We start from the raw sequence: 24,125 nt of genomic DNA, 5'->3' as shown, positions 1-24,125 counted from the left end.
GTCATGTTTGAGACAAAACAAACCCTGCAGATGCTGGAATCCAAATTAGACAAGCAGAAGGTTGGAAGAACACAACAAGCCAAGCAGCATCAGGAGGTGGAGAAGTCAATTTTTCAGGTATAATCCTTCTTCAGACCAGGCTGTTAGTCCTGAAGAACTGTTTGGCAACAATGAACAATGGTGGGGGCTATAGTCACTCAGGGATCTATCCCTCATCAGTCAGAAAAGGTGGTGAGGTGTCCCAGGGCCTGAGTAGGAAGTGCAGAGGACGTGGAAGGGGTTAGTGATTTGGGGGTGATGGGGTAGATTAAAGCCATTCAGGGAAGCTGACAGTGATAGACTATAAGCAGAGTTGGAGTGAGTGTAAGGAGCAGAGAAAAGATGGTGGCACTCACTTTTGCAGAGTGCAGAAGGGCACTAGCTCTCCAGTGATGCTCCTGAATGCTCCCTTGTAGTGTGGATAATGCACTAACCCAGGTGGCTACTTTAGACCAGGCTGTTAGTGTTGTGATAATGTGTGGCTGGGGTTTAAAATATGGATCCTGCCGTGTGAAGATCCTAGCACTGTCAATCATTTTACCACTACCAAACATAAAAAAAAGTGCAACAGCAGTGCTGTGGAGGTAGGATTCATACTTAATGAGGTTAACTGCATAAAATGATGTGGGAGAGGTCACTCAGACACCCTGCATGTAATAACCTAAAATTGACACTTAAACAATTTTTGGGAATGTTTAGCCCTGTTTCCTGTGTCTCTATTTATTAGTGGCAAGTTAGACAATAGACAATAGACAATAGGTGCAGGAGTAGGCCATTCTGCCCTTCGAGCCAGGACCACCATTCAATATGATCATGGCTGATCATCCTTAATCAGTATCCTGTTCCTGCCTTATCCCCATAACCCTTGATTTCACTATCCTAAAGAGCTCTATCCAACTCTTTCTTGAAAGTATCCAGAGACTTGGCCTCCACAGCCTTCTGGGGCAGAGCATTCCACTCTCTGGATGAAAAGTTTCTTCTCAACTCTGTTCTAAGTGGCCTACCCCTTATTTTTAAACTGTATCATCTGGTTCGGGACTCAGCCATCAGCGGAAACATGCTTCCTGCCTCCAGAGTGTCCAATCCTTTAATAATCTTATACGCCTCAATCAGATCCCCCCTCAGCCTTCTAAACTCAAGGGTATACAAGCCAAGTCGCTCCAATCTTTCAATGTAAAATAGTCCCGCCATTCCTCAAGTTAATCCACAGCAAGTTAATTTTCTCTGCTCCTTTATGCAATTGTTGACTTGGTCTAAGTTCCATTCCCACTGAGGTTACCATGAAGGACTCTCGTTCTCAAGCTCTCCCCTCAACTGAGGCATGATGACCCTTAGGTTAAACCACCATCAGTTGTCCCTGTCTGGTGACAAGGCAGCCATATTGTCTGATGAAATAATGGCCTTTGCCTTTTAATTTCTCATTATTATTAATAAGATGACAAACACATTGAAATGGTTTCCTCTATAAGCTGGAACTATGGTACGTAGCCATGAAATTTCCTTTCATTGGTCCTGAAAACAATATCTGAGATTTATTCTCTCACTGTCAAAAAAAATCAAAAAAGATCTAATCCAATTTACAACACCAAGTATTTTGGAACAAATGCAATGTAATAGCTCAGTGCATTTCATAAATTTATTAATAATATTGTTAATGTCAGATGTAGAAGATGAATTTTAGTTAATGTTAATAGACAGAACACTGCGCAATTTGACATTAATGCAGATAATACATATATTGTTATAAGGAAAGGTCATTAAAAAATATTTTAAATTTGGACATGAAATCACATAATCACTTCAAAAGTACAGTTTTTAAAAGTTCAAGTCTAATTTAAATTGATACCTTTCTGCATTGCCAAAGCTGCAACCATTTAGTTAAGATGAAGCTTTGGACATTTCTCATATGGTCTTAGTTTTGGAGACTATTCAATTTTGTTTTGCCCGGGATCTACGCATTAAATATTTCTTTGTGTTTTTTTCTGGTTGAAGTAAGATGATATAACATTTGGGAGCGAAAATGCAGAACAGCAGACCAAAGCTTGATGCCAGAATGGCAAAAACCTCTACTGCCACCGTGTACTTTCCAGGGGAGCTGACATATGCTGGGATAAACGTTATCCACACTGCACAAAATATGAGCATGCTGAAGGTTATAAAAGTTGCCTCATTGAAGTTGTCTGGCAGTTTTCTAGCTAAAAATGCGAGCCCACAGCATACACATGCCAGAGCACCGATATAACTGAATACACAACAGAAATACACCATGGACCCAACATTGCATTCCAGTATAATTATAGTCTTGTAGTACTTTGTGCTGTTCACAGGGAAAGGAGGTGAAGTGGTTAGCCAAATAATACAAATTATAGTTTGGACAGATGTGAGGGCACAAACATTCAATCTTTGATGCATTGGACTAAACCATTGGATCTTTTTATTGTTGGGAAGTCTGGTTTTGAAAGCCATCAACACAACCAGTGTTTTCCCCAAAATGCAAGAGAGACAAAGAACAAAAGTAATACTGAACACAGTGTGGCGCAACATGCAGGACCACACAGACGGCCGGTCAACAAAGGCCAAAGAACAGAGGAAGCAAAGTGTTAGGGCAAATAGAAGAAGGAAGCTCAACTCTGAATTATTGGCTTTGACAAGAGGTGTCTGCCTGTGCTTATAAAAGATGATAGCGGTAGCCACTGTCAAACAGGCTCCAATCACTGCCAGGGTCAGGAGTGAACTTCCCATCTCGTCATCAAAAGAAAGGAATTCAATCTTCTTTGGCACACACTGGGTTTTGAACTGATTGGACCAGTATTCTGATGGGCATTTTAAGCAAGATACTGAGTCTACAAGAAAGCAATATGACACATGGTTAGTATTTCAAAGCCATACATGTAGATCAAAGCTATTAATTAGCATTGTGTCAGGTTCCTTCAATGACTGAGAATTTCCTGACTGAAACGTTCAACCTTTGTTCCCTACTCCTTGCATCATCGGCTAATGGAAACAGCTTTGCCTGACTACCTTGTCTAAACCTGTCCCAGTCTAGGATACTCAATCTCTTTTGCTTCAAAGCACAACTCCAGTCTCTCCAAGCTGACCTCACAGTTAAAATCCCTCATCCATCCAATAAATAGAACTGCAATCCCACCCAGCAAGATATTCAGATTGTGCTGGGTTTGCTGATTGAATTGGAGACAGCCCCAAGAAAATTGTTTCAATTAGCCTCTGTGCTCCTGAATTAGAAAGGAAATAGGGCAAAGTTTCATTTATACTGTGATTTAATGCGAGCATTTTCAATCTATTTGCTACTGACATCCCTGTCCTGCGTTATAAAAATTCCAGTTACATCCAACCATCCTACTTTTGGCACTTGTATGAAAGTTGCACGATTAAACAAAAAAAAAACAATAATTGTTCCTTTACGTAATGTGAAATTAAATGGCAGCAGCACTTTCACGTGTTTGAGCTGCATTATCATCCACAGCATGCAAGAAATAAACATGCAGGATGACAGAGTGCATTGGAAAATGAAAACCCCTCCAATTCTCAGTACCACACATTGGTTCATGTTGCCTTACCTTTAAGACAGAACCTTGGAAATTGGAGGTAACTCCAGTGTGGCTAAACATTTAACAAATCTATCAGTCTCTACACATTCTTTAGATGTGCACCATTTCGTCTGTTGCCTCTTCCTGCCTCTTCTGCTAAAATGCATCACTTCACACTTCAACTGCCATTTGTCTGTCTAATCTAAACCTGTCTATGTCCTGTTGTGATCAATGTCATCATCCTTACTGTCAGGTATGTAGTAATAGTAAAGCACAAGGGAAGTTATGCAAAACCTTTACAAAGCTCTGATTCAGTTTCAATTATTGTTTAGTCACACTGGATTTACCACCAATTCCCCATGTTCTGTCTTAAGAGTCAGGCAGCAAGAACCAATGCTTTGTACTTAGAATTGGAGGTGTATTCGTTTTCCAGTGCATTCTCTCATTCTGCATGTTTATTTCTTGTCCTTGAGAAGGTATTGGGGAGGTTTATCAGAATGATTCCAGGGATAAGGGATTTTAAACTACCTGGTTAGTTGGGAAACCTAGAGTTGTTGGTCCTGAAGTAAAGGATAATGGGGGAAGATGTGACAGAAGTTTGCAAGATTATGAGAGTTTTAGATATGGTGGACAGGAAAAAGGTGTTCTCAGTGGGGATTTGACAGGGTTGACATTGAGAAGATGCTTTCACTAATGGAAGATTTGGAGATTGTTCACTGAGGGCAAGGAAGGTCAAAGTAGAATTCAATAGCAATTAACAGCATTAAGAGGGATTCTCGGGGATTTGGTGTGGAGAAGTTGTCTCCATTGACAGAGGGGTTGGTAACTACACGATGGAATGGCAATATAAATGGCAAAAAAAGAGGGTGGTGCACAAGGGTGGGCAGATGACAAGAATTCTGTTCATGCATTGGCTTCTGGAATGATCTGAAATACCCAGAATGAAAGAGTGGTAGAAACGGATTCAGTAGTAATTTTCGGAAAGGAATTGGATTATTTTCTTGAAAGAGGAATATCTGCAGAGCTACAAGGAAAGGAGGGAGTGTGACTAACTGGATCATACTTTTAAAATAGTGACAAAGGCTACAATGGTCTGTTTCTGTGCTGTTATATAGTTCTGTATTTATAAATACCTGTCACGTTGCTGATCTCACCATCGGAGCACGGTATACAGGTAAAACAACACAAGGGCATTTCTTTTTTGACGGTTTTCCATGTGCCAGGAAGACAACTGTCAGAACAAACTCCTCGGGGAACCTCGGATAAAGAAATGGTATTTTATTCCAGTGACCTTTAAAAGATGAAGTCATTTATGATCATATGATTGTGTAATCTTGGACCTGGTTGTATTATAACGGGCTCCTACCAGCAGGTGACCAAAGCAAGACATATCTTTGATATATTTAGACTTAATTTAATGTAATTATCAATTAAGAAAATCCCTGGTTGCAATTAAACAGATTAAATTTGAATCAACAGTTTACAAACAAAATACAAGCTCAAATCCTGAAGTATATACTGTAGTTTAATGTTCCATCAAATTAGTTACATTAAATATGCCATACACACACACACACAGCTGACAGATCTTGGAAAAGTCCTTCAGAAAGAAAAGACTGCATAAAGTTCACATCCTGTCAAAGACATCTGCTCTGCTTGGTTTCGGATGATTTGAGTCTCATTATGGGCATCATCAAATGGCACCCTCTGGGGATCTCACAATCTTCTCCTGTAACTTTGATCACCTACTATTTGGCAGGAATTTCCTCTGGCACCTTAGCAAAGTTATATGGAGATCCACTTTAGGAATTCTGCCCATGTTTGCGATAACAATTTTGTTGAGGCACCTTCAATTATTTTAAAGTTTGCACCAATGACTGTCAGCACTGCAGATATTAGAATATTACTTGAAGTTATTATACAATAATATAATTTTATTATATAAATAGGTAATTATTTTATCGCTTCATAGAAACAAAGATTTACAGATGCTTTCTGAAGGCTTGAACAAAGGCAAATGGAATGCTACTGATTAAAATATATCTGAATGGAATAATAAAATAGGACAATTTTGGGTATAGAGCAAAAAACGGTTTACAGCACTAAGAAGACCCAGTCTCCATGACAACATTTTAAAAAAATAATTCAAAACTATTACATAGCTGTGTGGGTCCTCAGCTTCAAACATTAACTAATACATCTTTCATAGAAACAATGGTCTCGACAACAACCATTTTCTATCAGTTATTAGCATAAAAGTAGACCTTTTGAAAGTCTAATTACTCTTTTAATTAGTTTTAACGTTGTAATTCCACCTCAATGACTCCTTAACAAGGGGAAACGGTATTTGCTATTTATCTATTACAATATGCAATCGACTTAATAAGGGTATACAAATTAATATTTTGAATATATGTATTTTCACTAAGACAAGCATTTATCACCCATTTCTTTTACTTGATTCACTGAAATAAACCTATGGTATTTGGGGAGATGGTGATATAGTGGCTATGTCACTGGATTAATAATCCAGGGGTTTAGACTAATGCTTAGGGATGTGGGTTCAAATCCCACTGTTGTAGCTGGTAGAATTGAAAACAGTCTCAGTAATGATGACCACAACCCTATTGTTATAATCAATAGGTGCAGGAGTATGCCATTCAGCCCTTCGAGCCTGCACCACTGTTCATTGTGATCTTGGTTGATCATCCACAATCAGTATCTTGTTCCTGCCTTACCCCCATTAGCTTTCTTCACTGCCTGCTGTACCTGCATGCTTGCTTTCTTTGACTGATGCACAAGAACACCTAGATCTCATTGTACTTCCCCTTTACCAAACTTGACTCCATTTAGACAGTAATCTGGCTTCCTGTTCTTGCCACAAAGTGGATAACCATACATTTATCCACATTAAACTGCATCTGCCATGCATCCGTCCACTCACCTAGCCTGTCCAAGTCACCCTGTATTCTCATAACATCCTCCTCACATTTCACCCTGCCACTCAGCTTTGTGTCATCAGAAAATTTGCTAATATTACTTTCAATACCTTCGTCTATATCATTAATGTATATTGTAAACAGCTGCAGTCCCAGCACCAAACCTTGTGGTACCCCACTGGTCACTGCCTGCCATTCCGAAAGGGACCCATTTATCACTACTCTTTGCTTCCTGTCAGCCAGCCAAATTTCAATCCAAGTCAGTAGTTTGCCCCTAATATCATGTGCCCTAATTTTGCTCACTAATCTCCCATTTGAGACTTTATTAAAGGCTTCCTAAAAGTCCAAGTACACTACATCCGCTGGCTCTCCCTTGTCCATCTTCATAGTTACATCCTCAAAAAATTCCAGAAGATTAGCACGATTTCCCCTTCATAACTCCATGCTGACTCTGACTTATTCTGTTACAGCTATCCAAATGAGTCATAATTTCATCTTTTATAATTGACTCCAGCATCTTTCCCACCACTGATGTCAGGCTAACCAGTCTATAATTCCCTGTTTTCTCTCTCCCTCCCTTCTTGAAATGTGGGACAACATTAGCCACCCTCCAATCCACAGGAACTGATCCTGAATCGATAGAACATTGGAAAATGATTACCAATGCGTCCACGATTTCTAGAGCCACCTCCTTCAGTACCCTGGGATGCAGACCATCAGGCCCCGGGGACTTATCAGCCTTCAGGACTAACAGTCTCTCCAACACCATTTCTTGCCTAATATAAATTCCTTTCAGTTCATCCATTACCCTAGGTCCTTCAGCCGCTATTACATCTGGGAGATTGCTTGTGTCTTCCCCAGTGAAGACAGATCCAAAGTACCTATTCAATTCTTCTGCCATTTCATTGTTCCCCATAATAAATTCATCAGTTTCTGTCTTCAAGGGCCCAATTTTAGTGTTAACCATTTTCTTTTCTTTTCATACTGAAAAAAGCTTTTACTATCCTCCTTTATATTTTTGGCCAGTTTCCCTTTGTACCTCATTTTTTCTCTGCGTATTGCCTTATTAGTTATCCTCTGTTGCTCTTTAAGTGTTTCCCAGTCCTCCAGCTTCCCGCTCATCTTTGCTATGTTATACTTCTTTTCTTTCATCTTTACACAGTCCTTAACTTCCCTCGTCAGCCACTGCCGCCCCGCCTTCCCTTAGGATCTTTCTTGTTTTTTGGAATGTTGAAACTTTATTGCTGGAACAGCACAGCAGGTCAGGCAGCATCCAGGGAACAGGAGATTCGACGTTTCGGGCACAGGCCCGAAACGTCGAATCTCCTGTTCCCTGGATGCTGCCTGACCTGCTGTGCTGTTCCAGCAATAAAGTTTCAACTTTGATCTCCAGCATCTGCAGACCTCACTTTCTCCTGTTTTTTGGAATGACCTGATCCTGCACCTTCTGCATTTTATCCAGAAATAACTGCCATTGTTGTTCCACTGCCAACCCTGCTAGGGTATTGAACCATTGAACTTTGGCCAGCTCCTCCCTCATAGCTCCATGGTTCCCTTTGTTCAACTGCAAAACTGACACTTCCGATTCTCCCTTCTCCCTCTCAAATTGCAGATTAAAACTTATCATATTATGGTCACTACTTCCTAATGGCTCCTTTATTTCAAGGTCCCTGATCAAATCCGGTTCGTTGCACAACAGCAGATCCAGAATTGCCTTCTCCCTGGTAGTATTCTGGATCAATGGTGCTGGACGAGCACAGCAGTTCAGGCAGCATCCGAGGACAGGCAAAATCTACGTTTCGGGCAAAAGCCTTTCATCAGGAATAAAGGCAGAGAGCCTGAAACGTGGAGAGATAAGCTAGAGGAGGGTGGGGGTGGGGAGAGAGGAGCATAGAGTACAATAGGTCAGTGGGGGAGGAGATGAAGGTGATAGGTCAGGGAGGAGAGGGTGGAGTGGATAGGTGGAAAAGGAGCTGGGCAGGTCGGACAAGTCCGGACAAGACAAGGGGACAGTGTTGAGCTGGAGGTTAGAAACTAGGATGAGGTGGGGGAAGGGGAAATGCCTGGTAGGGTCCAGTACAAGCTGTTCTAAGAATCCATCTCGGGGGCACTCCACAAATTCCCTTTCTTGGGGTCCAGTACCATCCTGATTCTCCCAGTCTACCTGCATGTTGAAATCCCCCATAACAACTGTATTAATATCTTTGCAACAGGCCAATTTCAACTCCTTTTTCAACTTACACCCTACATCCAGACTACTGGTTGGGGGCCTGTAGATAACTCCCATTAGGGATTTTCTACCCTTAGAATTTCTCAGCTCTATTCATACTGACTCTACATCTCCTGATTCTACGTCCACCCTTGCAGGACAATTATAATGTGATTTCAAGACATTGATGTAATAGGAAGTAAACAAATTTCAAAGAAGAACTTACCTCCTTTTTCCCATTTATCCAAATAATATTTTCTTTGTTTAAATAGAGCCTTTTGTCAAAAGGTACAAGTCCATCATAATGTCCAATTGTCATTACATGAGCAACACCTTCAGAATTCATCTGCCAATTTACCAACTCATATAATGGGACTGTATCTAAGTTTGGGTCAAAGTATATACTTTCTCCATTCCGTGCTGTAAAATTCACAGCATACATATAATGAAGCAGCTAGCGTAAAAAGGAAAGAAAAGAGAAAAGACAAATCAATGGTGAGATTTATATTGAAAACTCAATTGATTGTGTTTCGTTAAATCAAAATTAGAATTTTTTTACAATCTTCTCTCTAATCAAAATGTAGGCAACGTTTTCAGAAAATTATAAATCTGATTCTGACTGCTTGCTTCTATTTTTGAAAACACATTCTACTTCACAGTCTTGCTGTTTAAATGGTAGATTTGTTATAGAACCCCACGGTGTGGAAACAGGCCCTTCAGCCCAACAAGTCCACACTGACACTCTGAAGATTAACCCACCCGGACCCATTTTCCCCATGTTTACCCTTAATTAGTGCACCTAACCTACACATCCCTGAACACTATGGGCAATTTAGCGTGGCCAATTCATCTAACCTACACATCTTTGGATTGTGGGAGGAAACTGGAGCATCCGATGTAAACCCATCCAGACATGGGGAGAATGTGCAAACTCCACACACAGCCACCTGAGGTTGGAATTGAACCCGGTCCCTGGTGATCTGAGGTTTCCCACATCACAGACAATATTGACCAAACTCAAACTCTTCTACAAACAGTGTTTAGAGGTGATCCAACCTCTGTATCTACAAAATAATTGTTGCACAGCAGGTAGGAGGAGGCCTATTTTATCTATAAGTTATATAGTCAGATTCAGGAAGGTCAATAGTGACATACATATTGTTAACACAAGAATCAGAAATGGTAGATTTGCAAGAAACTTAGAAACTTCGTACCTCCCAAAGGTCAAGTTGTGTAAAGGTAAAATTTGTTTTTGACAGCATGTTATTTAGGGAATGTGCTATTGCATACACGGCTTTATATACATTATAAGCAATTCTCAGTTGTGATGTATCAGTGTATTGATTATCTACTTCTTCCAGCTTTTCATCTCCAGTGCAGAACTTGACTTCAGAGTCACTGTCAGTCTGAGTGAGGTTATCTGGTTTTTGCCAGACACATTCAAATGTGGTTTCCCAAAACTCAGACACAAATACATTTCTGGGGTATTTCGACGGGTGAACTTCAAGGAGAAATTCCTTTAGCCCCGGCAGTTTGGCCTTCGGGACAGCGAAACCCACTGTCCCAGCCAGGAATCTTACATCTTTTTTGGGGGAGATGCCTGGCATCGTGATCCAAGACTCACTCCCTATCCACTGGATTCCCGTCACGTTCTGCCGGACAATTTCTTGCAAAAGGACTGCCATATCTGCTTGAGCAACGAAGGCAACAATGATCTTTGTGGTGGCCTCTTTGATGATTTCGATGAGATTCTGTAACTTCTCTTTTGAGTCTGTTTTGTGAACGGCTTCGGAAAAAGCGATACAAATACCTAAACTCTCCATAGCTTTGATAATCTCGTCCATTGCCAAGTCGCCGTAGGTGGAGTTGCTCCTTATTGTACCGATCCAGTTCCATCCAAAGTACTTGACGAGTTGAGCTAAACCATCCACTTGGTGGTAGTCGTTTGGAATGGTTCGGAAAAATGTAGGGAATTCGTACATGTTGTTGAGATAATCATAAGCAGCAGAATAGCTGAACTACGGGAAATTGAAAGGATAAGTGGCTATTAGAACTTGATTTTGCTAATTATATTCTCAGGACAATAAATACCATCTTTTCAACATTCGAACCCAGCCAAAACAATGTGCAGCAGTTACTGAATCAATAAGTGATATTATATTCATTCTTACATGTATTTGAGCTATTCTTCCACAGGAGGTTTTGCCAATGCCTAGACTTGTTTCCCACCCCTTTACTGTTCATGAATCGAGTGCCTTGTTTGCTAATTGAGTGAGTCGCTAAAGAATTAACCTCATCGCTGTGATAAAAATCATAAATTGATGGAGAGAACTGAGCAGCACCTCTGAAAAGAAAGCAGTGTGAATGTTTCGAGTCCCGTGATCCCTCAGTCTTTAGAACTGAAGAAAGGTCACTGAACTCGAAATATTAACTCTACTTTCTCTCCACAGATACTGCCAGATCTGCCGAGTTTCTCCAGCAATTTCTGTTTTTGTTTCAGATTTCCAGCATCCGCAGTTCTTTGTTCATTTTTAACGTTTACATCACTGTAAGTCTCGAGACACACATATGCCGGTCCTGGTAAGGTAGAAAGGGTGTTTAAGAAGATATTTAGCACACTTGCCTTCTTACTTAGACCTTTGGTTATAGGAATTGGGACGTCATATTAAGGTTGTACAGGACATTGGTGAGGCCTCTTCTGGAGTAATGTGTACAGTTCTGGTCACCCTGTTATAAAAAGGATATTATTAAACTTGAGAGGTTGCAGAAAAGGTTTGCCAGGAATGGAGGGTTTGAAATATAAAACTGGACTGGGAGACTGGGACGTTTTTCACTGAAGCTTAGGAAGTTGAGGGGTGACCTTACTTAGGTTTATAAAATCATGAAAGGCATAGATAAGGGGCACGGAAAATAATCTTTTCCCTTGGGTGGGGGAGTTCAAACCTAGGAGAGAAGAGAGAGATTTAAAAAGTATATATGTGGCAACTGTTTTACATAGAGAGTGGTTTGCTGCCAAAGGAACTGATGCATGCAGGTATAGTTATAAGATTTAAAAGATATTTGGATAGATTCATGAGTAGTAAAGGTTTTGGGGGGAAATGAGCCATGTGCAGGCAAAAAGGACTAGTTTAGTTTGAGAAGATGGTTGACATGGACTTTATGGACTGAAGGGTCTGTTCTATGCTATATGACTCTATGACATCAGATTTCTTCCCCACACTGTCATTAGTGATTCTGAATTAATCATTGTTTCATGGTTATGGTTAAGCATTTTTGAAAATTCATGCATGGGATGAGGGTGTTGCTGGCTAGCCCTGCATTTAATGCCCGTCCCAGGGCAGTTATGAGTCAAACATTTTGCTGTGAGTCTGGACTTACATTAGGGCCAGACAAGGTAAGAATGGCAGTTTCCTTCCCTAGTGATACCAGATGGATTTTCCTGATGATTAACAATGGATTCATGATTATCATTAGACTCTTAATTTCAGCCGTGTATTGAATTCAAATTCCAACATTTGCCATGGCAGGATTTGAACCCAGATCCCCAGGACATTTCCTGGGTTTCTAAATTAACAGTCAGCAATCATACCACTAGGCCATCACCTCCCCCACATTTTAATACTCCAGGTCTCTTAACTAAATTCAAATTTCACCAGCTGCCATATTGGGATTTGAACATATATTCTGAAGCATTTACCTGAGCTTTTGGTCTATTGACATTACCACTATGCCAGTTTTTCCAGGAATCAGAATTTCATACATTTTCTTGGTGCCAAAAATGTGGAATGACCCATGGTCAACTGGTGAGAAATGACAAGCTTTTAGAGAAACTTTCAAAATGCCCAGCACTAGTGCAGAGGAACATTTATTTTTGATATTTTTTACAGTTGGTGAAGGTATGATCTGTTCCCTATCGCTACATATGCTCTGAAAGTGCAAATTAGCATTGACAATTTTTTGCAAGAAGTAACAAAAACTTTTAGATATCAAAGCAAATCTTCCCTTCACTGTGAGGGCTCACATCACATAAAATGTATGCTTCAACATATCAGCCTTTAGTTGTCTTCATTATTGCTGCCCTTTTTAAAAAAAAAACTTCCTTTCCTCAGAAAACAGTTTTCGGAGTCACATGCATTAGTCAGATTTGCGTTGTTCTTCATTTCTTAGCGTAGTTAAGGAAAGTGATAGATGCTCCAGAAAGGGTACAACAGTTTACCAGAGGGCTGTGGATGCTCCATCATTGATTATATTTAAGACTGAGATACATTTTTGGTCTCTCAGGATATCAAAGGATTGGGTAGAAAAATGGAGATTGTGGCCATGATCAGCCATACTGAATGGTGCAGCAGTTCAACAGGCCAAATGTTGTCCACCTGGTCCTAGCTCTTGTGTTTCTGAGATTAATATGTTTCTGGATTCTAAGATAATCATTTGGTATACAGAAAAGGGTCATTGAGTCATGGAAACAGACCCATTAGTCCAACTTGTTCATGCCGGCCAGGCTTCCCAAACTAAATCAGCCCCATTTGCCTGCATTTGCCTCGTCTCCCTCTGAACCTTTCTTATTCACGTACCTGTCCAAATGTCTTTTAAATGTTGCAGCTGTACTGGCACTTATCACTTCCTCTGACAGTTCATTCCACGTAAGAACTATTTTTTGTGTGAAAAAGTTGCCCCTCAGTTCCCTTTTAAATCTTTCCCCTCTCTCCTTAAAACTATGCTCTCTAGTTTTGAACTCCCCACCCTGGGAAAATATGTTATCTATACCTCTCATAATTTCATAAACTTCTATAAGGTCACCCCTCAACCTCCTGTGCTCCAGGGAGAAAAGTCCCAACCTATCCAGCCTCTCCTTATAACTTAAACCCTCCAGTCTCGATAACATCCTTGTAAATCCTTTCTGCACCCTTTCCATTTTAATAATATCCTTATGTATCTGGCTGGCAGAGCAGGTTTGAGTGGTTGGACAGCCTATTTCTGCTATTTCTTATGCTTTTGTTAACTCTTTGGAGTTTCATCAAATTCAAACTGTAAGAGGTTTAATTGATAACATTTTGGGCAATATTTAAATGTGTCATACGGTGATTTTGGCAACCCAGCTGCCACGGCTAACATTCAAAGCACAGTGATAGTGGTATCTACAAGATGCAATGCATCAACTCACCAAAGCCCTTCTGACAGCACCTTCCAAACCCATAACCTCTACCCTTTAAAAGAACAAGGGTAGAGATAGATGGGAACACTCCCACCTGCAAGTTGACAGGTGAGAAAATGAACCTTGCTACCGCTGTGAATAGCTGAAAGTGATTCTGTCAATGAGTTCAAGGGGAAATCAGATAAACATACAAGAGAGAAGGAAATTGAGGGTGTGCTCAGAGAGGAAGATCTGAAGCAGGCTCAGGAAGGAAGCCAAAGATAAATGTCAGGATGAATTGTTTGGACTATGAGGCCTGTTTCTGTATATTTAACACAATTTTATGTGAAGTACACCCCTGAAGGCCAAGGGTGTAAAAAAGGAATGCCCTGTGAATGCTGGAAATTTGAAGCTAAAACAGAAAATGTTGGGAATACTCTAAAGGAAGGTCATCAATCTGAAATGAAAATGTGTTACTGGAAAAGCGCAGCAGGTCAGGCAGCATCCAGGGAACAGGAGAATCGACGTTTCGGGCATAAGCCCTTCTTCAGGAAAGAAGAAGGGCTTATGTCCGAAACGTCGATTCTCCTGTTCCCTGGATGCTGCCTGACCTGCTGCGCTTTTCCAGTAACACGTTTTCAGCTCTGATCTCCAGCATCTGCAGTCCTTTTTCCATCAATCTGAAATGTTAACTCTGTTTATTTCTCCAGAGCTGTTGCCAGACTTACTGAGAATTTCTAGCACCATTTTTTTTCTTGGAAGTCCATGTATATTTATATTGTGAATTGGTCTGATTAATATTTGAAATCGGAAATAAACTGACTTTGAATTCAAGGAACAATTTATGAAAAAAGAACATCTTTTCTGGCAATGAGTACGGGGGAAGGTACTGATGTGGTGGTATTTCCTACCATTGTGACATTGAAGGGAGTAATGACTCTTGCGACAGCTACAGATTGCATGGATTCGGCATCTGTAACAATTGCTGGGATGTTGGAGGTTGTTTTGCACTTTGGGTCAGCGAGGATTTCTTCCTGCCCACTGATGAGGAGGGTGGTGATTTTGGTCGACATAGCTGGGTCCCCACAGCCATCGTGAATCTGATAGCCAAGTTTAATATTCGGTATCAGAGTCTGGTTCTTGTTTATTTCCTCGATGGTGTAGATCATGGTCTGGGCAAACTGAAACTGCGTCAAGTCAAAACTGTGAAACAAACAGAAAAAATAAATCATTGGGACTTGATTGTGTTATTGGCTCTTAAACTGAGCTTAAAGAAAACCAAGTGTGAAACAGAAGCCAGTCTAACCCTGGTGGAATAACTCTCTTTGTTCCTTGCCATTTCTGCACTTGCATTGAAATGGTATGGAGTACAATAAGAAATACAATATTATTTGAGAACAAATTGTGAACCGTTTCTGTTTCAGTGAGACTGCTGCTGTAGTGAGCAATGTCATTGACTAGAATTTTGTCATACTGCAGTCACACCAACGCTGTCCTATTCGCTTTGTAAATTCACAACATGGACTGCAGCTATTTCTAATTTTCAAGGAATGACAAAAAATGGATTGTGAACAAGAGACGTTTCACTTTAATGGCTTAATCATTTAATAGAAGAAGCAATGCCAAAATCCCAATTTTCCGGATGTGTACTTACACTTAGGGCAAGAACTGAAAGTTCCTAGTGCTCATTTGAAGAGCTATCAAAGATACAATAGGCTGAAAGGCCTTTCCGCCTGTAACACTTCAGTGATTTTCAAACACATAGTAAAGACAGTCAGCATGAATGTGTGTATGACTTGGTTAGCAATAAGGACTTAAACATTTTTCATGAACGTGTTCCTTCACCAAGTGGCCAAAACCATTTTCTTCCCTCCTCCCCTGTAAGATTACCCCACAGTTTCACTTGTCAAGAATGAATCTATTAGTTATAATGGAGTTGGGATTTTCTGATTGCATTTGAAGGCTTTATTGAAGGTTAGCAATTTAATGAGAACAAGAAGGAGCTGAAACCTTCCAGTAATCACAGTAAATATCCTTTGTAATTTCTAACCATGAATCGAGAAATCAAATAGTATGAAAATGAGCCAAGCACATCACACCTTGCAGAGTTGTTCAGTACAAGTCTGATTGTGCAGTGGAATCAGATATGGATGGGTCGGCAAAACAGATGAAACTCCATGTTCCCCACTATTGGGGGTGCCCAGTATTAGGTTACAGCTAATTCAATGGAACTTAATGAGAGGCAGACAATGTCAGGTGGGCAATGTTATACCATCTGGTTTGCATGTCTGCCCATGTCTACTTCCATGCCAATATTGTAGCCAACTTGATCCTGTTCCCAAAATAGGTTAAACTCCCTCCCTCTCTCTCGAACAGCACTGTGGATGCACTTAGACTATATGGACTGAATGGAGGCATCTTACCACCACCTTCTCAAAAGGCCATTAGGAATGGGCAATAAGTGCTGAATTTATCAGCAAAGCTCACATCTCATGAAGGCACATTAAAAGAAAATGTTATCACCGAAAGCGATTGACCGGGAATGAGACCCGGTTTGTTGTTTCGACGAGAGAGGTGGATAGGGTTTCTGTAATCTACAGCCGTTAGCTTGGACTAGAGCTCAAACCAGCATCAGTTCCACCACCTCAGGATCTCCGAGTTTCCCACATCCCCTGCATTTGTGAAACCAAACCGAAATAATTATGATGCCAACGCTAAGATCGGTGCAAGAGGTTCAATTGCCCTCGTATTTCATACACGAACAAAGAAACACAAGTTCCTATTTGGAAGGGTCAACTGACCTTTTGCACTCCGGGGGTCCTGGCGGGCTTCTGAAGTCGAGAAACTGCTCCTCTCGATAATAGTGAATATTGAACGATCCGCCAATGACGATGTCCCCGTCCTTTGATAGCCGAGGCAGGTCAAACCTACCTCGAAGCCTACAGAGTGAATCATTCTGTCCCAAAGCAGGGACAGCCAAGAGATGTATCAGAAACAGCAACAAACACATGATAGTTCACTAACTGGTTACAAAGTGCCTGGGCCAAAGTATTCCTGAATGAATATATACTCTTGCAGACACCACACACACACACACACACATACACACAGAGCATTACCATGGATTGATTAAAAATACCAAAGAATTGGAACAATTCCAAAGGAATCAGTAAAAGATTCTGCTTTTGTCTCCAGAGAAGACAACCCCAGTTGAGTTAAGTTCATCCACGAGCAGAGTACTAAGGATGTTAGAAACCTGAAATAAAAGCAGTAAATGCTGGAAATGCTCAGCAGGTCAGGTAGCATCTGTAGACACATACAGACAGTTAACTAAAAGTCATGAGTCTGAAACTCTCTTTGTACACAGATGCTGTCTGACATGTTGGGTTCTTCACTAGTTTTGTCTATATTTTATGCCAAAAGAGTCACAGAGTACAGAGAGGCCCTTCAGCCCATAAGATCTGCACCAACAAAAGACAACCCATCACTTAACTACACTAATTTCACTGTCCAGCTCTTGGCCGATAACCCTGAATGTTATGACATTTCAAATGCTCATCCAAGTTCTTTTTAAAAGGTTGTGAGGTTTCCCACCTGAACTGCCCTCCCAGCAGTGCATTCTAGGTCCCCATTAGCCACTGGGTGAAAATTATTTCCTCGAATCCCTTTTAAACCTCCTGCTCTACCCCTTAAAATTATGTCCCCTCGTTGTTGATTCTTCAATTAAGGGATATAGCTGCTTCCTGTCCACCCTATCTATTTCCCTCATAGTCTATATTTTCCTGTAGCCTCATGCCTTCTTCTTCACTATTCACTAACCCAGCATCAAGAAGGTTCTATTGGCCCAGTGAGTAGTATCCCTTCTTCTGAGCTAGTAACTCTGCAATCAAATCCCACAGCAGTTCTTAACAGCCAAGGAAGGTGTGTTGTAACATGGCCTGATTGATTGTCACTTCTTAAATACTTTTAACATGGAAACAGCAGGAGGATTTTGTGTTCCGATGTGCTATGGTACCTAGCCCCAGATAAATTGGATAGGAAATGTATGTTAAACCAGTGGCCAAATCTAAAATGATGGTCCACACCAAGGTGATGAACCAGCATTGTTGCAACTCCATGTGACATAGGAAGGACTGAAAAAAAGTTGATGTAGGTACTTTTGTGAGTGATACTATTTGGAGGAAACATTAAAGGTCAGAGCCCATTTGTTTTCATTCTAGTTCAGTATGTTGCGTACTGGCCAATTAAAAGACCCAAGTGGTTTGATTTAATTCCACTGGCCATTTGGTCATACATTGAATTGTTTTATGACCCATTTGGTGTAGCTAAGACTTTAAAGATACATGGTGAGTATTCCTTTTCATCATATGGATTCATGCCTATGTCACTCTAATGGTAGAGCAGTAATATAGAACCTAAACTACTTTTCAGTGATTACATAGCATTTTGATCCAGCATGTCAGTGCCAGTGTTCATGCATCACATGCACCTGGAATATTGTGTGTAGTTTTTACCTCCTTACCTAAGGAGGGGTATGCTTACTTTGGAAACAGTTCGGGGGAAGTTTGCCCGACTAACTAGCTGAGTAAAGGCGTTTATTTTATGAGGAAAAGTTGAGACTGGGCCTGTGCACATTGAAGTTTAGAAGAATGAGAACAATATTGTTAAAACATATAAAATTCTGAGGGGGTTTGATGGGGTGAATGCTATATAGTGCTATAGAGTCATAGAGGTCAAAAGCATGGAAACAGGCCCCTCAGCTCAAATTTGCACAATTTAACTAGTCCCATTTGCCTGCATGTGGTCCATATATCTCATTCATCCACGTTACTGTCTAAATTTTTCTTAAATGACGGAATTGTACTTGCTTTCACCACTATCGCTGGCAGCCTGTTCCAGACACTCACCACCCTCTGTGTGAACAAATTGCCTCTCTGCACCTTTTGTACATTGCCCCTCTTACTTTAAAGGTGGATGGTTCCTCTTTGGGTGTACAGAGAGTAGGAGAATCTACCACTTAAAATGGAGATTTGGAAAATGTCTTCCCACAGGCATTTATTAATTTATCAGATTCTATTCTACAGAGCGGTGGAAACTGGGCCACTGGATATGGTTAATTCTGATTGGTAAGGAAATCAGGGTTGTGGGGAGATGACAGCAAATTGTAGTTAAGGTCACATCAGATGATCCCATTGAATGGCAGACCAGGCTGGATCAGCTAAATAACCGCTCCCTGCTTGTGGTTCTTGTGACCTCAGGAGATGCTGAGCAACCTTTCTGACTAAACCCATAACAAATCCTGTTGTTTCTTTGTTCCTTAAGAGTTTATTTAATTTTCCCTGAAATATACCTACTCTATTCACCTCAATCACTCCTGGTAGTCATGAATACTACATTCAAACTATTTCTCAAAGTTAAGATGTTTGTTCTGCATTTTGTATTGGGTTATTAGTGACTATAATTATTGCTGGTTCCTAGTGGTGGACTCTATGGAGCAAAAACAACTTCTCTACCTTATCAAACCCTTTTATATTTTTAAAGAATTTTTATAGGGTTATACTCTTTTTAGTATAAAGTGCTTCTTCAAGGACCGCAATTTCCCCTCCGACGTGGTCGACGATGCCCTCCACCACATCTCTTCCACTTCCCGATCCTCCGCCCTTGAACCCCGCCCCTCCAACCGCCACCAGGACAGAACTCCACTGGTCCTCACCGACCACCCCACTAACCTCCATGTACAGCGCATCATCCGCCGCAATTTCCGCCACCTCCAAACGGACCCCACCACCAAGGATATATTTCCCTCCCCTCCCCTATCAGCATTCCGTAAAGACCACTCCCACCGTGACTCCCTCGTCAGATCCACACCCCCCACCAACCCAACCTCCACTCCCGGCATCTTCTCCTGCAACCGCAGGAGGTGCAAGACTTGCGCCCACACCTCCCCCCTCACCTCCCTCCAAGGCCCCAAAGGAAACTTCCATATCCGCCACAGATTCACCTGTACCTCCACACATATCATCTATTGCATCCTTTGCACCCGATGTGGCCTCCTCTATATTGGGGAGACAGGCCGCCTACTTGCGGAGCGTTTCAGAGAACACCTCTGGGACACCCGGACCAACCAACCCAACCACCCTGTAGCTCAACATTTCAATTCCCCCTCCCACTCCACCAAGGATATGCAGGTCTTTGGACTCCTCTATCGTCAGACCACAGCGAAACGACGGTTGGAGGAAGATTGCCTCATCTTCCGGCTAGGAACCCTCCAACCACAAGGGATGAACTCGGATTTCACCAGTTTCCTCATTTCCCCTCCCCCCAGCCTGTCTCAGTCAAATCCATCAAATTCAGCACCGCCTTCCTAACCTGCAATCTTCTTCCCGACCTCTCCGCCCCCACCCCAGTCTGACCTATCACCCTCACCTTGACCTCTTTCCACCTATCACATTTCCGACGCCCCTCCCCCAAGTCCCTCCTCCCTATCTTTTATCTTAGCCTGCTGGACCAACTTCCCTCATTCCTGAAGAAGGGCTAATGCCCGAACGTCGATTCTCCTGTTCCCTAGATGCTGCCTGACCTGCTGCGTTTTTCCAGCAACACATTTCCATCTTAGTATAAAGTGCCCCAGACTATTTCATTTCTCCTAATGCCCAGTATTAGAATCATCCCTGTAAGTATTTTTGATCTTCCCCAATCTCCATGATATTTTTCTATAAAATTAACTTCAGACCTGCACACAATACTCCAAAAAGTGTGGCCTAAAGAAGGTCATATAAAAGTTTAGCATATCTTTTATTTTGTTCAAATCTATCCCTCTAGAAATGAGCATAGTACTTTGCTTACTGTTTTTAAAATAGAAGTTATTATAGAATCCCTACAGTGTGGAAACAGGCCCTTCAGCCCAACAGGTCCACACTGACACTCTGAAGAGTAACCCACCCGGACCCATTCCCCTACCCTATATTTGTCTCTGACTAATGCACCTAACCTACACATCCCTGAACACTATGAGCAATTTAGCAGGGCCAATTCACCTAATCTGCACATCTTCGGATTGTGGGAGGAAGCCGGAGCACCCGAAGGAAACCCATACAGACACAGGGAGATTGTGCAAATTCCACATAGACAGTCGCCCAAGGCTGCAATTGAACTCAGATCCCAGGCACTGTGAGGCAGCAGTGCTAACCACTGAACCACTGTGCTGCCCTGTTTTGTGACCTCAATAACCTGCATATCTTTTTTAAAATTATTTTTCGATCTGTATCCTCAATCCTTCAGTCCTCTCCTTGAGTGACACCTTTATTTTCTAAAAATAGTTCTTAAACCCTTTATTCTTCCTTCTAAAATGTACCACCTCAATATTAGTAATATCAAAGTTAATTATTTTTACTCATTCTTGAGATGGGAGCATCACTAGCACTTTTTGCTCATCCTCAGTTGCCCTTGAGAAGCCTTCTTGACTGGCTGCTGTCCATTTTATTTAGGCGCTTCCAAAACATCATTAGTAAGGGCCAGATTTTGACCCAGCGACACTGAAAGAGTGACGATACATTTTCAAGTCAGGATTCTGAGTGGTATGGAGGAGATATTGCAGGTGGTAGTTTTCCAATGAATCTGCTATACTAGGCCTTCTAGGTTTTAATGATAGTGGGTTTGGAAAGCACTGTTGAAGTAATCTTGGTGAATATCTGCAGTGCATCTTATAGATGGTGCAAACTGCTGCCACCTTGCATCAGTGGTAGGGGGTGTAAATGTTTGTCGAGGTGTTGCCAATCAAGTGGGCTGCATTGTCATAGTCATAGCTATAGAGTCATAGTCACAGAGTTTTGCAGCATGGAAAAAGGCCATTCAGCTCATCGTGTACATGAGAACTTAACTACCCATAGCCTACATTTAGACACTTGGCCTGCCATGGTGATATGTGCTTCCAGTGATCATCTGAATACTTACTAAATATTATGATGGCTCCTGCCTTATCCACCCTTACAGGCAGCAAGTGCCAGATACTCATTATTCTCTGGGTGAAATTCCCTCCAAAATGGCGGCTCTTTACCTTAAATCTATGTCTTCTGGTTGTTGATTCTTTTATTAAAGGGAAAAGTTTCCTTCTACTAAACTTTCTACACACCTTACAATTTTGTACACTGAATGGTATCAATCTTCTTGAATACAGTTGGAACCTCATCCAGAAAGTGGTAATATTCCATTAATCCCTTGGTTTGTGCCTGATAGATCATAGATAGATTTCCTAGCTTTGACTTGCTCGTGTAGCCACTGTATTTACATGGCTAGTCTAGTTCAGTTCCTGATTCTGGATCAATGGTGCTGGAAGAGCACAGCAGTTCAGGCAGCATTGAGGAGCTTCAGCAAAATCGACGTTTCAGGCTGCTGAAGCTCCTCGATGCTGCCTGAACTGCTGTGCTCTTCCAGCACCATTGATCCAGAATCTGGTTTCCAGCATCTGCAGTCATTGTTTTTACCTAGTTCAGTTCCTGGTCAGTGGTAATCCCTGGAGGTTGATAGTGGAGGTTCAACAGTAGTAATGGCATTGAACATCAAAACACGATGGTTAGATCCTCTTTTGTTTGAGATTGTCTTTGTCTGGCACTTGCATGTGTGTTGCAAACATTACATGCCACTTTTCAGCCCAACCTGGATGTAATGCAGTACTCATTGCATTTGGGCATTGTTTACCAATCTCTTGACCTTTCCACATGTTTATTGATATCTTTTTGATGACTGAAGAATATCATGGAGCATAGTTATAATGTTTTGATCTTATTTTCAGAGGAGGTGGTTCTCTTGCAATTATCACTCCGACTTAAATTCACACTTTTATTGTGATCTTTAAAATACTTCTTTTTTGACCCATTTCATTTTCTATTGTTACTAAGTTTTGCATCCTGGTGTTATTAATATAGAGTGGTTTGGAGTCATCCCAACGTTTACACTTTCTATCAATATCCTCTTCCTTCTACATTACAGTGCAATCACTCTTTCTGAGTAACACAAAATCAGTTCTTATCAGAGTAAATCAAGAACTAATCAATATAGAGGTGAGGGAGAATGACTGTCACTGATGCCAAGTAAGTTTGACCAAGTTTGTACACAAGGAACTCAAGCTAAACTATGCTCAATGGGAATTGGGAAGAAATCTCCCCATTGCTTCTTGTCATAGCCATCACAAAGGAAGATGGTTGTGTTCGATGGACATCATTCATCTCAGCTCCAGGACATCATTGTAGGATTTACACAGGCTGTCCTAGGCCCAGCCACCTTCACCTGCATCATTACCTTCTCTCCAGTATAAGGTCAGAAATTAGGATGTTCAGCACCATTTGTGACTCCTCAAGTACTGAAGCAGTCAGTCCATGTGCAGCAAGGACTGGACAATCTCCAGGTTGATGAGTGGCAAATTAGTGTTTATGTTAGATATGTCCCAGGCAATGACCATTTCCAACATGAGTGAATCAAAATATAGCACTTGATGGTCAAGGTATTGTCATCACTGCATTTTCCACTCTCAACATCCTGGTTACCATTGACCAGAAACAGAACTGGATTAGCCATATAAATACTGCAGCTACAAGTGCAGGTCATATGCTAGGAATCCTGTACTGAGCAACTCACTTCCTGAATCCCCAGAGCCAGTCAGTGATCTATAAGACACCAGTCAGGAGAGTAATGGAATACTCCCTGCTGGTCTGGATGAGTGAAGCTCCAACAACAGTCAAGCCTGATATCATTCAGGACAGAGCAACCCCTTGATTGGTTCCACATTGACCAATATTAACATCCAGTCCATTACCATCAATAAATGGCTGCAACTCCCTCCAACTCTATTTTGATTTAGTCCCTACCCTCCCCTTCACTGTTTTGATCACACAGCACTGCCCTCTGATGTGAAGGGCAGTGTTTGTCACTGGCCACCCGGGTGTTTTCCTATCTTCCTGGTGGCGGAAATTGAATAAAGATTCGTGCACTTTGTCTTTCACTGTGTCTCACACCTGCACACACACACACCATGGGTGCTGGGGATAAAATAAGCACTACCGCACTTAGGTGGTAGTGTGGGGGTTAAAAAAAGAAAAAAAAATGAAAGAAAAATAAATAAATAAATGGCTGCAACAGTGTGTACCTGCTACAGGAGATGATGCAGTATCTAAATAAGGATCTGTTAGGGGAGGTGGTGGCCTGGTAGCATTATGGCTAGACCATTAATCCAGAGACCCTAGTAATGCTCTGGGGATCTG

General features: G+C 41.4%; 1 protein-coding gene across 1 annotated transcript; it reads right to left on the bottom strand.

Moving 5' to 3' along the window:
- Positions 1-1,938: 1,938 nt before the first annotated feature.
- On the bottom strand, positions 1,939-15,044 carry LOC122555643 (extracellular calcium-sensing receptor-like). The gene is made up of 5 exons (XM_087993225.1): positions 14,781-15,044; positions 9,950-10,753; positions 8,962-9,189; positions 4,721-4,844; positions 1,939-2,882 (listed from the first exon to the last, which is right to left on the bottom strand). The coding sequence occupies exons 1-5, from the start codon at positions 15,036-15,038 to the stop codon at positions 1,969-1,971; spliced, it is 2,328 nt and encodes a 775-aa protein (XP_087849351.1). The 5' UTR covers positions 15,039-15,044; the 3' UTR covers positions 1,939-1,968.
- Positions 15,045-24,125: the final 9,081 nt, after the last annotated feature.

This window comes from Chiloscyllium plagiosum, unplaced genomic scaffold (assembly GCF_037043375.1).
Source record: "Chiloscyllium plagiosum isolate Xiang-an unplaced genomic scaffold, Cpla_swu_hap1 HiC_scaffold_13, whole genome shotgun sequence".
NCBI lineage: Eukaryota > Metazoa > Chordata > Chondrichthyes > Orectolobiformes > Hemiscylliidae > Chiloscyllium > Chiloscyllium plagiosum.
Note: the sequence above shows the minus strand (reverse complement) of the source record. Positions and strands in the feature narration are given on the sequence as shown.

Excerpts from the sequence above, each read along its gene's own strand:
- LOC122555643 (XM_087993225.1), bottom strand. The coding sequence starts at position 15,038 with ATGATCTACACCATCGAGGAAATAAACAAGAACCAGACTCTGATACCG. Across the intron at positions 10,754-14,780 it reads CTCCCTTCAATGTCACAATG|TTCAGCTATTCTGCTGCTTA; the intron begins GTAGGAAATACC and ends AATTTCCCGTAG. Across the intron at positions 9,190-9,949 it reads CACAACTTGACCTTTGGGAG|CTGCTTCATTATATGTATGC; the intron begins GTACGAAGTTTC and ends TTTTTACGCTAG.